Source organism: Vulpes lagopus, chromosome 9, assembly GCF_018345385.1.
Source record: "Vulpes lagopus strain Blue_001 chromosome 9, ASM1834538v1, whole genome shotgun sequence".
In the NCBI taxonomy this organism is placed as follows: domain Eukaryota; kingdom Metazoa; phylum Chordata; class Mammalia; order Carnivora; family Canidae; genus Vulpes; species Vulpes lagopus.
This window is the reverse complement of record NC_054832.1, coordinates 73,043,387-73,060,814: the sequence shown is the minus strand read 5'-3', so window position 1 is coordinate 73,060,814 and position 17,428 is coordinate 73,043,387. Positions and strand designations below refer to the sequence as shown.

Sequence of the window (17,428 nt, the reverse complement as noted above, 5' to 3'; positions counted from 1 at the left end):
ACAATCATTATGAAATCACTTTAGTGAGTTATGAGCATTTTTCTTTTTAAATAAGAAAGAATTGAAAATAAAACAGATCACTGTAGAAAGTATATATACTTTTCATGAAATAGTATATACATATGTGCTTGTATATTAGGTAGCGAAATTCATTTCTTACTAGAAATAATAGTAAAAAATTTGATGACCGAAAAATATCTTGAAAATACCAGGGACTCTGACAGAACACAGTAGGTATGTTAAGTTGAACTTAATAATGAAAAAAAAAAAAAAACTTAATAATGATCAAGATAGGGGAGCCTGGGGGGCTCAGTTAAGCATCTGCCTTTGGTTCAGGTCATAATCATAGGGTCCTGGGATCCAGTCCCACATTGGGCTCCCTGCTCAGCAGGGAGTCTGCTTTTCCCTCTCCTTCTGCCCCTCCCCCTGCTCCTGCTCTCTCTCTCCCCCCGCCCCCAAATAAAATAAAAATCTTTTTTAAAAAATAATAATGATGAACAAGTCACAGACAATGTATTTTGGTGCCTTCCATATTACTGAAGATGTTCTTTGGGGCACCTGGGTGGCTCAGCTGGCTAAGTGTCCAACTCTTGATTTCAGCTCAGGTCATGATCTCAGAGTCAAGAGATGGAGCCCTGGCTCAGCCTCCATGCTCAGCAGGGAGTGTGCTCAAGATTCTCTCCCTCTCCTGCTGCCCCTCCTCCTGCTTGCACGAAGGTACTCTCTCCCTCTCAAATAAATAAACCTTTTTTAAAAAAGATACTCTATAATTATGATAGCTAACATTCATTAAACATTTAGTATGCAATAGAAATTATGCTAAATACCACTTTACATGAAATTTCACTGAATCCTTACAACCCATTTTCTAGATGGAGAAAATAAGATTCAAAACATTAAATATCTTGTTTGAGGAGGTTATTTAGTTTTAAGTAGTTCTCCTAAGATATTTATCAATTACCAAGTAGAAAATAGCAACTTTATGGTAGAGAAACCTGGAAACACCTCCTTAGCCACATAATCAAAGTTAGTATCAACAGTAATCAGACATACCAACATCATGTACCTCTGATATGATGCACTGAGAAGAATACATCATCACTTTTGTGGTATTCTTGTCAAATACGTGTAAATATGTGTAACTTCAGTCACATTATGGAAAACATCATATCTAAATTGAGAGTCTACAAAAAATTGAGCAGTCATCTTCAAAACTGTGAAGCACACAAAACAAAACAAAACACCGAACTAAATAACCATCATATATTGGAGGAGACAGGGCACTAAATGCAGCATGGGATTCTGGTACAAGGACACTGGTGAGAAAACTGGTAAGATTTGAATAAGGCCTGTAGTTTAGTTAATGGTTTTGTAACATCATTAATTCAATAGCTGTATAAATGGTCACGTAAGATGTTAACATTAGAGGAAATTGTGTGAAAAACATGCAAGAATCTTGGTATTTTGCAACTTCTCTGTAATTCTAAATTTTAAAAAAAAGGTTTAAAAAAATCATAACTGTTGCAAAAGGCAGGGAGGAGAAAGGAGAGGGGGAAGGGGAAAAAGAAGTTACATAACTTGTTAAGGCCACCCAACCAGTCATTGGTTTTGAACTCAGGCAGTCCCTCACCCAATGAAAGACAGAAGACATTAAAGGAATTGCTTTTTCAACTGAAGCAGAGAGGGAATATTTCTTAATACCTCAATTTAATTTTCCCATAGATCTTGCTACATGTGGTTTAATTTATAGGACCCTTTAGTGAATAAATTGTATCTATTTTTTTATGAAGTAATAGAATATAAAGTAAAAGTTTGTCCATAAAAAAACTCAGTAACTCATAATAAACCCTATGATCAAACTATTTATCCACCATATTTTTCAAAAATTTTATTCTGCCAATGAATTTAACCAGTTACAATGGCATTAGGTGAGCATACATATTTTCAGACAATAAATTTCCCTTGTAAAACAAATATGAAATAAAACAAGATAAACTACTAAAAGCCTCAAAATGAAATATTCCTTACTTTCCTAAAGTGAAAGTTACAGTCCTCATTACCTTTACAGTTGTGCTAAAATAAATAGCTTTACTTCCCTCAAAAACACTTAGATATCTGAGGACTCTTTCTCATCCTATTAATTTTCAGGGGAAATATTAAATATTATGAGTACAGCTTTTTAAAATATTCATATTTTCCAGGAATTATGGTTTTTGAAAAATGAGTCAAAAATTTTAATAGTTTAAAAAGCTAACTTGAGGGTAAGGATTTCATTGACCTACCACCAAGCAAACTACCTACAAATATAGGTATTTAAGAAACATCAAATTAATATTTCTTGATTTACTATAGGAATTATGGTATGCAGCAAACAAGAATCAGATAATTTTTGGGGGAAGGGGTGGCGCCTGGGTGGCTCAATGGGTTAAGTGTCTGTCTTCAGCTCGGGTCATGATCCCAGAGTTCTGGGATCCAGCCTCACATAGGGTTTCTAGTTCAGCAGGGAGCCTGCTCCTTTTTCTCCCTCTGCCTGCTGCTCCCCCTGCTTGTACTCCCTGTCAAATAAATAAATCTTTTTTTAAAAAAAGAGGTTTTTGAAAAATGACAGAGCACTTAAATTATATACAGTATGACATAAAATACAACTTCGAAACAGAAAACAGTGGATAGATTCTTATACAAAGAAATTTATAGTAAACAAGTTATAAATAAATGATAGCTCAGCAGATAACTGACTAAATTCATTATAAGACTTATATAGTTCCATGTAGTCATTAGAAGTCAGTAAGGCTTAGTGACATGAAAAATACTAATTGGCAACACATGTAAGAAATTATAAACACACTATAATTTTAACAAAATGCAAATGCATAGTAAATTTTAGGTGACCATTATTTTCTTTGGTTTTTTGCCACATTTTTTTACAATAAACACCTTTATTAGTTAAAAAATTCCTTTGAAGATTCTTTAAAAAGCATAAATTAAAACTGATTTCACACCAAATACAAAAATCCAAATATGCACACAAATGCTTTTTATATATGTCATTAACAATAGGATAAAGAAAATCATTTTTTCCAGTTTTATTGACAAGCAATTGGTACGTATCACTGTATAAGTTAAAGGCACAGAGCATGATGGTCTGAATTACATATATTGTGAAATGATTTACCACAGCAGGTTCTGCTAACATCCATCATCTCATATAGATAAAAAAAATAAAGAAAAAACTTTTTCTTATGTAAAAACTCTTAAGATTTACTCCTAAAAACTTTACTATACATTGAACAGCAGTGTTAACTATAGTCGTGTTGTATATTACATCCCTAGAACTTATTTATCTAATAACTGGAAGTTTGACTTTTGACCACCCTCCTCCAATTCACCCTTCTCCATCTTCTGCCTCTGGTAGCTGTAAGTCTGACCTCTTTTTCTATAAGTTTGGGTTTTTTCTCTGGTAGCTGTAAGTCTGACCTCTTTTTCTATAAGTTTGGGTTTTTTCTTTTTTTTAGATGGCACATATAAGTGAAATCATACAGTATTTATCTCTGTCTGACTTATCTCACTTAGCATAATGCCTTCAAGGTCCATCCATGTTGTAAATGGCAGGATTTCCTCATTTTTTATGGTTGAATAAGGAACAATCACTTTTAAAAGAGTGTCACTTAGCTAATAAAATATAATGTTAAGTTACTATAAAAAAAAAAAAACATTAAAATGGGCTAAGAACTATATATTTTACTTCCTCTGAGCCATAAATGCATATTTAAATATACCTCAGAAAAACAAAAAAATCTCAAAATTACATATTCTATTACAAAATAAGCTTAGTGCTTGAAATTATCTAAATTAAATCATGTGTCCTGAAATATACACAAACCCAAATTCCTTAGGATATATAATATTCTGAAATATAGGGGTGTATATTTGGGAGAAGGATAAATATATTCACAAGTATTATAACCAATGCCACTGTAGTTTTGTGTCACTGTAGACAATGAACCAACAGCAGTCTAAATAGATGCAGTCTCTCAGATGCTTACACACGATATGCTGAAGTATCATCTTATCTCACGTAAAACAACCATGCATAAAGACTGGCAAGAGCATTAACATTAATGAGTAATATTCAAAATTCAACACATCAAAGGCATATGGCTCCTGTTTGCAAACCTGCTGAATACCACTACTTTTGACCCTGAATTCCCAAACCTAGGACAAACTTCAACTTCCTCACAGGAAAACTGTAAAATGGGGACAATATGTAGAATCTATCATAAATTCTAAAAGAATGTATGGTAAGCATTCAACAGTGTATAACATAATAGGTGCTCAAAAAAGACTTATAAGAAACGCATGTGGTAGGGGCACCTGGGTGGCTCAGTGGTTGAGCCTTTGACTCAGGTCGTGATCCTGGGGTCCTGGGATGGAGTCCTGCATCGGGCTCCTCGCAGGGAGCCTGCTTCTCCCTCTGCCTATGTCTCTGCCTCTCTTTCTGTGTCTCTCATGAATAAATAAATACTCTTCAAAAAAAAAAAAAAAAAAAAGAATGCATGTAGTATTAAAACGATGACAGTATTAGTCATAGTATTAAAACTGGCCTAATAAGCATGTTACTGGTGACTTTTGCTATTAGCAGCCTTATACTTCCTGATATGTAACCTCTGGTACCTATTTCAAAATCTGGGCTTCCTTCTGAAACCACTCTGATGCTCAAAATGAAATAGAAAGTACACCTTTGTTACCCACCTATTGAATTTTCTGTATTTTCTGTCCTAACACAAAAATGACCAACAAATAAGACAAAAATTGGTAAAGTAAAACACCAAGTCCTTGATAAAAGGCTATACAAGAGGGCAATTTTCATAATAGCCAAACAAAGACCGCCAATCATTAAATGTAGAACACCACAATCTCTCAAATGATAAAGAATGAATATCCTGGAGAGAAACTTGTTGCTATTCATTTATTCAAGAGACATATGACCTCTGAAATGAATCAAACAGGAAATGGGTAGGTTTGGGTATACTAATTATATGTAATATTATCAGTTAATACTCATTTTCCTAAAAATCTCTACACTAGGAAAGTCAAACTTATTTTGAACAAAATGGAATTAAGTTCTAAATAACTAAAGCATTTTTGAAATAGGTTTCTATACAGCTTTAATTAGTTTCTTAGTCGTTTAGATAGCTTACATACAAATTTTAATATTTTAGGTTATAGAAATAGTCTGTTGTATGGTTGTTTAATGGAAACTAATATGCTTAGAAAAACTCATGTTAAGAAAGACATATTTATATATATACAATGTATGCAAAGAGATAAAAGGAAATAGTAAATATCCCCTATGTTTTTCAGTATCGATCAATAAAATGGGATAATGATACAGTTTCAGTGCCACACTCATGAACAGCCACACACAGACCACAAAGTAATCTTGCTTACCATGCCAAACTGCTGCATGTCCATCCCAAAGAGTTGCCACCGTCTTCCTTGCACCATCCCATAAATTATGAGAGTAGGCTTCTTTCAATACATTCTTCCTCTTATAAATGTGTAAGAAAATAATAGTAAGATAGAGAAGAAAAATAGTAAAGTAAGGAAGTATTAAAAGTATTAGTGGTGTAAAAACCCAAAGGAGATAGTTTGCAAAATTCAAATAGTCCTCCAACTGCTCCACACCAAACCATTCTTCAAGTATGTGAATCAGACAAGTCATATAGGGCATAGAATCCTGTCCCGTACCACAGGTTTGATTTTTGTCTATCATTTTTCTTTAGGTGAAAATGACAAATTCAGTCTCTTTCTTCATTGTCATGGTAGGTCCTTAACTTGGCCACTAGAAGGGAAACATAATCCAATGTTATTCTTTTCACAGCTGAAAAAAATGTTTTAGTCTACATTAATATTACATAGAATCATTTCTTAATATGAAAAATGAGTAGATTGTTAATAGTTAACTTGGTTAACTTTGTTACAGACTTCAATGTGAAAATTATAAGGTTTAATTTGCATGCTCATAAAGCATGTCAGGTTTAGCTTTTGAAATAACTCACAAGCTATAATTGAGAGAGGAAAATAAACCTGATGAAGAATGAAATTTTGGATTGATCTTAATCATTTGAGTTACATCTTAAGTGGACCATACTGAATGTATCTTAAACTAGGTTATGTTGAGATAACTGTTCTTCACAAAAGAAAGCATCAATATTTGATTTAATAAAAGTAAACCAATTCTTTAGGAAATGATGACATATATTTTTGGGTACTGTCTTTTATAAGCAGGTTTACAAAAAAAATATTCTTTTGACATTCTGCAATAATAAAATTTTATCAATGTCATTTTTATCTTAGTCACTAAAATTTCTAAGTGTTCAACGACTGAAAAGATACCTATACAATTATTTTATGTCACTTATCTCTTTTTTTTTGTATATTTCTTTTATTGGTGTTCGGTTTGCCAACATATAGTATAACACCCAGTGCTCATCCCATCAAGTGCCCTCCTCAGTGCCTGTCACCCAGTTACCCTATCCTCCCACCCACCTCCCCTTCCACACCCCCTTGTTCGTTTCCCAGAGTTAGGAGTCTCTCATGTTCTGTCACCCTCTCTGATTTTTCCTACTCATTTTCTCTCCTTTCCCCTTTCATCCCTTTATGTCACTTATCTCTAAACTAGCCACTTAACTTACCAGAAATTAGGTAAATATCTTGTCCCAAGCTTCAGTGTAAGTATTCTGGAAAACAAAGTATACAAATGGAAGAAAAATATGATTTAAAAAATAATAATTAATATCTCAAGTTAATAGTTCCATAAAATAAATATTTCATAAATGTGTGACAAATGTTATGGCCCTAGCTCCACACTAGTGCATTACAGTTAATAATTAGACTCATGTTACCAATGCTTTAGTGCAGATAGCTCTATAACACTGTTTACTTCCATTATATAAAGCCCCACTTAAGACTTTTTTCTAAATTCAGAGCTATAAAAAAACTTTACTTCTTTGGAGAAAAAGTATGAAGGTAAAATATATAACTGATCATGTCTCTTTTTAGTAGCTTTTCCAGATAATAAGCTGATATCAAATAAGATTTATGATATATAATTACACTAGCTCTGGGCAGCCCCAGTGGCGCAGTGGTTTAGCGCCGCCTACAGCCCAGGGCGTGATCCTGGAGACCCTGGATCGAGTCCCACATCGGGCTCTCTGGATGGAGCCTGCTTCTCCCTCTGCCTGTGTCTCTGCCTCATTCTCTGTGTCTCTATGAATAAATAAATAAAATTTAAAAAAAAATTACACTAGCTCTTATGATCGTGATCTTTTACACAAGATTTCTTTCCTTCATTCCTATTTTTTCTGGTTCTGATTCTATTCTTAAGAGCTATTTGTCATTACTTCATACTATGTAACTTTACAAAAATCATCTCAAACCCTCTGTAGATGAGACAGGAAATGAGTAAATAAAGAAAGGGATGGAGGGAGAGGGAGAGACAGATATACAAGAGCAGTTATACATTGTCTTTATGCCAAGATTATCTTGCTGATTGACTTATTAACAGGGAATACATTTTGACTTACTCCTCCAGGAATGGAAGATTTAGTCTAATTTAATTCCCTTGTAACCAAGAGCATTTACTTTTGAGAAATATAGGCCTCCTATGGTAACATAAGGGAAGCACAACACACATTAAGCCCACAATCTGGCTTTTTTTTTTTTTTTTTTTTTACTGAAGTATTAGTGACACACAATGCCACATTCATTTCAGGTGTGCAACACAGTGATTTGACAATTCTGTATGTTATGCTGTGCTCACCACAAGTGTAGCTGACATCTGTCATCATAAAATGATACAGGCTTTAATTACATCATATGCTCATTAGTCCATCTAAAGACTTGAACCCTTATAATGTATCAGGGTTTGATCATTTAGAAGGCAACATGAACATACCAAAATGTGTTACTTTTAAAATGAGAGCTCCCCCACTAGGATAGCTGGAATCACAAAAATGGAAAATAAGTGTTGATGAGGATGTGGAAAAATTAGAATCTTCATACACTGCTGGTGGGAATGTAAAATGTGCAACCACTGTGGAAATCCATTTGGCAGTTTCTTGAAAAGCTAAACATACCTTATGACTCAACAGTTCTAGTCCTAGATATATATCCCAGAAAACTAAAAGCATGTATTCACACAAAAATTCCTATATGAATGTTGATAGCAAAATTACTCCTAATGACCAAAAAGTGAAAACAGCACAAATGTCCATCAACTGATAAACGGATAAACTAAATATGCTCCACCCCTCCAACAGAGTATTATTCAGCCAAAAAAAGAAAGAGGTACTGGTTCATGCTACAATAGGCATGAATCTTGAAAACATACTAGATAAAAAAAAATCAGGCACTAAAGGCCACGTTCTGTATGATTCCATTTATATGAAATATCCAGAATAGGCTAATGAATAGAAACAAAAAGGTAAGTGGCTGCCAGGGGCAATGACAAGTGACTGCTAATGGAAACAGAGGTGTCTTTTGGGAATAATGAAAAGGTTCCAGAATTAGATAGTAGTGATGGTTATACAACCTTGAAGTTATACATTTTTAAATGGTCAATGCTATGGTGAATTACAACTCAACAGAAAAAGAGATTTTAATACTGTTAATAAATTAAAAAATAAAATAAATTAAAATTTACGATAGCCTCTCAAATATGTTAGAAGAAGCTTTTCCTAGGCCTAAAAACCAATTGTTTTGATGATCTAACCTTATTGCTTAATACAATTGCCCCAATACTCTAACCTCATTTCTGATTTTAATAGGATCATAGCATCTTATGGTTTTAAAACCTTCTTTAGTACCCCCTCGCTCAAACTGGTACTAGAACTATACTTATCCTCAATTACATTCTGATTTATCAAACAAACAGTACACACACAGTACAGTGAAGACGGACAGTGCATTGGCAGGCATCCCGTGAGAGAGTTTACACGGCCATCCACATAAGTAGTCCCTGAACAGGTGGCCCAGTGCTGCATGCAAGAACCTCCTCTAAACTGTCAACCTCGATTTTGATTTAAACCCTTCCAGAACAGAAAAAAATCAAAAGGTGTCTGATTCCATCTTTAAAAGTATCCATCAAACTACTAAAAAGATCTTCCATATACTTACCTCACTGTAACTTCCCTACTGGACCTAGTTCTATACCATAGAACCTCTTCCATTAGACAAACTCTTAAGTTTCAGCACAGCTATGACGAGCTGAAAAAACCCATTCTCTGGTCAGAATCTTTAATTCTTTCAACACCTCCTCAGACCCTAATTTCATAACCTTTTACCACTCAGGTCAGTCTCCATGACTGACTCCAGTTGTTTGATACTGAGAGGAGCATATACAGTAACCCAACTGTGCCTCAACTTGCTAAGATCTATAAAACTGGCATATAATAGTACATATACTGCATTACATGATGGTAGGTGCTATGGAGAAAAATCTACAGCAGGGTAAGAAAGGAGGTCTATAGCAGGCAAGAGGGTGGGGGGGGGGGTTGCTATGTGATATACAGTAGCCTGGGAAGGACTCTCTGAAAGCATTTGAGCAGAGACCTGAGGCAGTGAGGATGCAAACCATGTGGGTATTTGGAAGAGAAATACAAAGGATGTGTACGTAGTGTGGTCTAAGGAGTGGCAAGGAAGCAGGCTGAAGAAGAGTGATAGGGAGGGCAATCAGAAATGGGCAGAGGGGTCGCACTGTAGAACTTTATAGGCCTGCTTTTATCTTAAGTGAGATGAAGGCACCAGAAGATTGAGACTGCCTCACTTGGGAGTTTAAATGACCGCTGTGCTGAGAATACACTGCACAGGGGACAAATAAATAGGAAGTTAAGGCAATAATTGAAATGAGTAATAAAGTGGCTCAGACAAGGGCGACAGAGTGAAGGTCTGTAAGAGATGATCAATTTCTGGATATACCATGAAGATAAAGCCAACAGGAATAGCTGATGAATAGGTACAGAATGAGAGTGAGTGAGAGAAGTCTGGGAGGCCTACATGGTTTTTTGGCAAAGTGGGTTTATATTCCAGGAAACTCTGCCACTTAACTGTGTGACCAAGGCAATTTACTTATCACATCTGCCTCAGTTTCTCCATCTGTGAATTGGGGATAATAATAGTACTTGTCTAGTATGACTGTAGTGAAGAATATATGTCAAAAAAAAAAAAAGAGTACTCTCCACTTTATAAACACTAAGTAAGTACTGCTGTCATGGTCATCATTATTAGCTTGCTTGTGAAAAGATGGAGGTACACTATGAACAGATTTGGGGAGCAGGATGGAGATCAGGAATTCTGTTTTGAACATGTTAAGATTCTTACAGACATCCAAGTGAAGACCTTCAACAGGCAGCTGGTCAGGGGATTAGCAGGAAGATCAGGGTTGGAGAAACAGATTTGGGAACTGGCAACACACAGATTGCATGAAAACCTTGAAACTAAAAAAAAGATACTTTTAGGGAGGAAATATACAATGAAAGAATCCCCAGGATTGAGCATCAAGGGACTCAACATTTTAGACATTGAGAAAACAAAGAGGAACCAGTATTCTCCTTCTGGGAGTGGAAACCTGCATGTCAAAGAGAGGGTTCAAGAAGAAATGAGTTATTCAGCTGTTTCAAATGATGCAGAGACGTCTAAGAAATGATCATTGATCACTGGCTTTTATAACACAGAGACACTAACAAACCCTGATAGTTAAAAACTATTTTGATACAGTGGGGAATGAAAGACAGGTGGAGTAAACTCATGAAAAAGTAAGAGGAAATGAATTAGAAATAGCAAATATGGACAATTCTTCAAAGGAATGCTGATGCAAAAAGGAACAGAGAAGTAGTAACTATCTAGACAGGAATGTGGGTCAAGTTTGTTGCTGTTTTAAGATGAAAGAAAATATAGCAGTCTTTAATACCAATGGTAATGCGTCACAGGAGAGTAAGAAATAGACGAAACGGGAGAGGAATAATTGTTGGAACCAGTCCTTGATTAGGCCAGAGGAGACAGAATACAGCGTCTAAGAAAGGGAAAGGGGAGGCTCAGACATGACTTACATCACTGGGTTATTAATTCATTTACTCAACATATATTTATTAACCAAATAGTTTGCCCTTGATAACTATTCTAAACACTAGAGGTTACATCAGTAAACAAAATCATATGAGAAAATATATGTAAAGGACTTAGAATAATATGCCTGACACATAGTAGTCACCTGACAAATACCAGCTAAATAAAGATAAACCCCAACTGTGTTCATTCAAATCTCTGACAAAAAATGTAGACCAAGATAGTGCCCTAAAACGTGCCACTAAAGAACTGAAGAGTCTGAATAACAAGCTCTTGAGCTGATAAAATACTTACTTTTGATAATATGTGAACAGGGCTTTAGAATTTAATGAATGCAACTTCTTAATTTTGCAGAAACCAGTTAAAAAGAGAAAGCCAAGCTGACTTGCCCAAAGATACTAAATTAATTCAGTGAAGAACCAAGGACCAAAATTAAAACCCAATTCTCCCACTTCCGACTCTGGTTTTCATTGTAACTTCTTTAATATTTCTCTCTATTTCTCTCTTTTATGAAAAGGCTGAAAATATTAAGATTGCAATCTCTGTCTTCCTTCTACTTCTGCCCAGCCCTTTTCCCCCCTCCAATTTATCACATGCTATTATTTGACTCCTTACTAATTTACTTTAATCAAATTAAAAGCTATAATTGTTGGGATGCCTGGGTGGCTCAGTGGTTTAGCATCTGCCTTCAGCCCAGGGCATGACCCTGGAGCCCCGGGATCGAGTCCTGCATCGGGCTCCCTGCATGGAGCCTGCTTCTCCCTCTGCCTGTGTCTCTGCCTCTCTCTCTCTCTCTCTCTCTGTGTGTGTGTGTGTGTGTCTCTCATGAATAAATAAATAAATAAAAATATTTACTTAAAAAAATATATAATTGTTAAAAGATGTTTTGGGGAAGATACAATATTTTATATTTTATTTTATTTTATTTTATCTTATTTATTTTATTTTATTTTATTTTATTTTATTTTATTTTATTTTATTTTATTATTTTATTTATTTTAGATACAATATTTTAATCATCAAAATTCCAGGTCGTTTCCTATCTACAACACTGTCTGTGCAGCACATATAAAGAAAGTATCACCATGTTGATATTGACGGTGAGAAACATTTACTGTAATGGACTTTATACGTTTTAAAATAAGAGTACTTCAAAAACTAATAAATCGGAACAGAGGATTTTTGTTTCCTAGAAAACCTTCAGGAAATAAATCTATGTTAAAAACCCATTATCAGGACTTTTAGCACCATGAATGGCAGCAGATCCATTCCTTACTTTTAGTATACGGGCCACATCGAGGATATAGTGAACAAGCCAGTTAAACTAAATACTCACTGAAATAAAATTCATCTTCCCTTTTCCTTTCTGCATTTTTTAAGAATTGTTTTTACGAGGATTTAGGACTCCATTCTAATGAATAAGCATTCTACCTCAAACCAAAAGTAGAACTGGAGTCTATCCAACATAAATTAAATAAACATATTTGGGAAACCTAATTATTTTATCTTTAAAGCAGTACCTTGTAGATTTCAAGCTCCAAACTCTAGGTTCTTTTTTTTTTTTTAATTTATTTTATGATAGTCACACAGAGAGAGAGAGAGAGAGAGGCGGAGACATAGGCAGAGGGAGAGGGAGAAGCAGGCTCCATGCACCGGGAGCCCGACGTGGGATTCGATCCCGGGTCTCCAGGATCGCGCCCTGGGCCAAAGGCAGGCGCCAAACCACTGCGCCGCCCAGGGATCCCCAAACTCTAGGTTCTATTACGAACCGCTTTTCAAGGTTTCGTGGCCTTTTTTTTTTTTTTTTTTTGAGCCCCAGAACATCCTCCAACTTCTAGCTAAAATCTTCCCCTCTGACAATTACCATTCTACCTCCTTTTTTTCTTAGCCTATCCTCAAACCCCAAAGGCCGTCCGTCTACACTGGGGCACTCGTGTTAATCGTGCACCGCTCCAACCCCGAGTCGCTAAGACACTACCGCGGCAGCAGCAGCAAGGATGCGGAAGTAAACATTTCCCTCGAAAATCCATCTTCCATTTCCATTCAGTAGTAAACGCGACCAGCCCAGTCGGGACTGTCTTACACATCCGGGTTTTAACTCCGTTTTCACGCCTTCTAACCGAGTAGCCAGGCCGCTCCGGCACTGAGAGCACAACCAAGTCCTCCACGCTCCAAACCACCTTCAAGGCCGAACTGGCCTCTCTGGGGACGCTGCCTGGACCGTCTCGACGACTAGCACACACCAAGCCCCGCCTGCCTTGTCCGCGCCCAGCAGGGGGTCCAGCTCCCGCCTCCCTGGCTCCGTGCACCTGCCTCCTCCCCACCCTGCTGCAGCAGCTGCGGGCCGAGCCCGGCTTGAAGGCTCAAGACCGCCGGGACCAAGGGCAGCGCCCGCGGCTTGCAAAGCAGCTGTCCCCGGACACCAGTCACGGTGCACGACAGGGCTGCAGGACACAGCAGCCCCGGGGAGCAGGCGCCAGCCGACGTCCCCGTTCTGCAGACTGTCACGGGGGCTGGCCCCGAAGGGCTCGGTCGCTGGCCCGGATCCCACAGGTAGCGAAGGAGCGTCACACCCGGACTCCAAGCCTGGCGCGTCTGGAAGCCGCCTCAACCACCCATCTCCGCTGCCTCCCGGGTACACGCGCCCGTCGTCACCGCGAGGCTCGACTCGGATCCGGGAAGAAGGTCGCCGGGCCGGCCCCGAGGCCCCTGCCCACGTCGCGACGACCCTGCTCCGCCGCCCAAGCCGAGGCCAAGCGGGGTTCTGGGGCGCGGGGGGGTGGGGGTGGGGGATGCGCGGCGGGTGAACCGGCTCGTTGTGACCCAGGCATGGCCAGCCCCCCCCGCCTCGCCGCCGCCCGGCCTTACACCGAGCACCGGGGAGCCCGGCCCGCGGGGCACTCCGGGGGCTGCCCGCCCCCGCCGCCCCCCCCCCCCGGAACCCAGAGCGCGGCCTGGGCGTTCCGAGCCCCGCGCCACTTGACGAGCGACGCGCGCCCGGCGGGGAGGAGCGCGGGGAGGCCGAGGTGAGCACCGACGCACCTCGGGGGCGAGGGAGCGGGGAGGGCAGACGCGGCTCGCTCTCACCCTCGGTGGCTCAGCGACCCAGGCAAGAGGAGAAATTTCAGCAGCCGGCTTCCCCGCCGAGCAACCGGTGAAGAACAAGACGAAGCGCGGCTGCAGCCCGGACAGCGTAGAGTGTGACACCGCCTTCGCCCCGCCCCTTCCCGTGGGCGCCCGGAGCCACTTCCGGCGGCGGCTTCTCGGCGCCCTCCAAGCTCGAGCGGCCCGGGGCGGGTTCCTCGTCCGTGACATCCCCTCGGGCGCGCCGGCCAGACCCCGCTGGGGCCTCCAGGAGCCGAGCAGAGGTCCGGACGGCCGGTGCCGGGCTGCTCCGCGCAGGGCTTCCTGCACGGAGGTAAAATGTGCTGCGAGAAGTGGAGCCGCGTGGCCGACATGTTTCTCTTCGTCGAGGACCGGGAGGAGGATGCCGGGATCCTTTGCCTCTGCTCCAGGGCGTTTGTGGAGTAAGTCGAGGCCTGTTCCCCTTCATTCCTGGCACAGTTGTTTCCCCCAGAAGCGCGGGCCTTGCGGACGACTCGGAATTGGGATCCCCGCCCCGAGTGTAAGCTTTGGGCAGGGGGATGTTTCAGGGACAGCCCCGGACCTCAGGAGAGGTCGCCCATTGCCACCAAGTGCAACACTGCATCTGCCCGTGGGCTGCTGTGGGGAGACGTGGGAGCTGGTTTATTCCGCTTTATTCCGGGGGGGGGCGGGGGGGGCATGTTAAAATCAGGCGAATGAAACGTAAGATGAAACCTTAGTGGGTGTGACGTCACAGGCTGAAGGCTTTCAGGGGCCTTGTTGGTTGACATTTTTTAAGACCTTAAGTCTTAGTAAAGCGCCAAATGCGCTTAGAAAGAGCTCCTGATTACCCGAGATAAAAGACTTCATTATAATCACATCAGTTTTGGAGCTGTGTTTTTGGAAAATATGTGTTTGAGGTAAAAAAAAAAAAAAAAAAATTGCCCTGCATGGAAGAGAGCCAGGGAATAGGGAACAAAACGGACTCAAGGATTGGAGTCCAGGGGAGGCTTTCTTTGTCTTAGGTGTGTAAGTTTAGCCGCTTGGATCTTTGTTTCTTTTTTTTTTTAATTAATTTTTATTTATTTATTTATGATAGTCACACAGAGAGAGAGAGGCAGAGACACAGGCAGAGGGAGAAGCAGGCTCCATGCACCGGGAGCCCGACGTGGGACTCGATCCCGGGTCTCCAGGATCGCGCCCTGGGCCAAAGGCAGGCGCCAAACCGCTGCGCCACCCAGGGATCCCCTGGATCTTTATGTCATCCCTAAAACAGGCATATCGACCCCCCAGTTATCGCACAGGCTGATGGTTAGATTCAGCTTGTGGAAGCGAATTTTGTGTGCTGGACTTTTAATAGAGGTTACCGTGGTAGAATTTCTTTTTTTCTTTTTTTTTTCTTTTTTTTTACCGTGGTAGAATTTAAGTGAGAAGGCATTCTTGCTGTGGGTCGTGCTTTGTGGAGTAATCGGAAAATTGACCCAAAGGGAAATTAAACGCTGTCTTTATAAAAAGCATTTGTCGCCTTTTTGTAAGTATACCTGCGTACATTCATCCCACAAATGTCTCTTGTGCTTCCTTGTATAAGGTGCACTGGTAGGCACCCGGGTGCAGGACACAGCCCTCCCTACACCCTTTGAGTTTACTTTCTAGCAAAGGAGGTCAATACTAAGACAAGCGTTACGTGAATATTTAGCTAAGTACCGTTTCTAAGTGCTGTAAGAGAGAAGCGCAGCTGTATATATGATAGCAAAAACCTAACGTTTCTCCACAGATCACAGATTTCTTTGAGGAAGTAGCATTTGAAAGGATGTCTAAAGAGTGGGAATAAACTGGGGTATACTTGAGTGGGAGGGAGTGACGGGCAGACTCTATGTAAAAGGAAAAGGAAAAGAAAGCCAAGGCCACACACTTAACTTCTTAGCCTGAAGCTGGGTTGAGTCTTGGGATGGTCTTCAGGAAGCCTCCTTTCCAAAAAGAAGGAGAGGGAACCTAAGTTACAAACTGTAAAAAAGTTGAGAAAAATTGTCTTGCTGGACTCCTGCAAAACAATAATACTAGGTTTTAATTAAAGCACCTTTATTTTTTTATTTTTTTGGGGGGGTGTTATGCTATTTTTTTAATAAATTAATTTTTTATTGGTGTTCAGTTTACTAACATACAGAATAACACCCAGTGCTCATCCCATCAAGTGTCCCCCCCAAAGCACCTTTATTTAAAACACACTTGAATTGCCATGCAAATCACCAATTACTTTGAATTTAGTCTTTTTTTTTTTTTTAAGATTTTATTTATTTATTCCTAAGAGACACACAGAGGGAGGCAGAGACACAGGCAGAGGGAGAAGCAGGCTCCCTATGGGGAGCCTAATGTGGGACTCGATCCCAGGACCCCGGGGATCATGACCTGAGCTGGAGGCAGACGCTCAACCACTGAGCCACCCAGGTGCCCCTGAATTTAGTCTTTTTGAACTAAAAGGTTCATCTTTTAAATTTTAGATAATTTCTTATGCATTCTTAAGACTTAAAAGCCCTACTTACTTTTAGAAGCTACATTCTGAATTCAAAATAGGTAAAGAGAAAAGAATGGCTTTTAACTTTAGATCATTTAATGCCCAAATTATAACCCTTTAGAACAAAAAGAATGTGATCTTGGAATTATTTCTAATAGTCACTGAGAAGTCTTTGGGACTTGGAGACATGCTGGAAGTTCACAGGCTTACTTGTATAACCTTACCTGGTAGGGAAAAGGTCTCTTTCACAGGCTTAAAACAACAGATCAGTTGTTAGCAAAATTCTAGAATAGATTATTAAACGGAAAAAATAGTCCATGTAACAGAAAACAAAAAATGAGCATTAGCATAGGTGCCTAATTCCTTCTCAGTATTCAGTTGATTCTCATACTAAGTAAGGTTATTGTACACCTCTCCTCAAAGGCAGGAAATAAAACCTAATATCATAACTAATTTTTATTACCTAAGGACGTTATATTAACATCCTTAGTCTTATGAGCTGTAGAGTCATAATTCTATTTCATCTGCACATTCAGGTTGCCATACATTATATGTATGAAGAAAACATAATTACAATGTAATGGAGCTCTTAAAAATAATCTTTATAATGGCTCAGTAGTAACACGAAAAAATACCTTGTGTTAATTAAGATCTGAATATAAAATATCTACACTATTATTATAGCTATGTAAAATTTTGTTATTATGT

The 17,428-nt window shown here is 39.4% G+C and overlaps 2 protein-coding genes across 11 annotated transcripts in view; one reads left to right on the top strand and one right to left on the bottom strand.

The window, feature by feature from the left end:
• The window catches only part of TMEM68 (transmembrane protein 68), a 47,320-nt gene extending 32,999 nt beyond the window's left edge, over positions 1–14,321 (bottom strand). Inside the window, exons 1-4 of one of the 9 annotated variants that reach the window (XM_041768843.1) lie at positions 13,103–13,547; positions 7,958–8,001; positions 6,696–6,740; positions 5,449–5,842 (exon numbers count right to left, since the gene is read on the bottom strand). In XM_041768843.1, the coding sequence (XP_041624777.1) occupies positions 5,449–5,773 (325 nt within the window). In that variant the 5' untranslated portion in view covers positions 5,774–5,842; positions 6,696–6,740; positions 7,958–8,001; positions 13,103–13,547. Of the gene's footprint in view, positions 1–1,053; positions 1,215–5,448; positions 5,843–6,695; positions 6,741–7,957; positions 8,002–13,102; positions 13,548–14,166 lie in introns of those variants that run through there. The other 8 variants (XR_005989872.1, XR_005989873.1, XM_041768841.1 and 5 more) reach the window with 8 other exon arrangements.
• The window catches only part of TGS1 (trimethylguanosine synthase 1), a 41,073-nt gene continuing 37,903 nt past the window's right edge, over positions 14,259–17,428 (top strand). For both annotated transcript variants that reach the window (XM_041768839.1, XM_041768838.1), the window contains exon 1: positions 14,259–14,651. In XM_041768839.1, the coding sequence (XP_041624773.1) occupies positions 14,612–14,651 (40 nt within the window). In that variant the 5' untranslated portion in view covers positions 14,259–14,611. The remainder of the gene's footprint in view (positions 14,652–17,428) is intronic.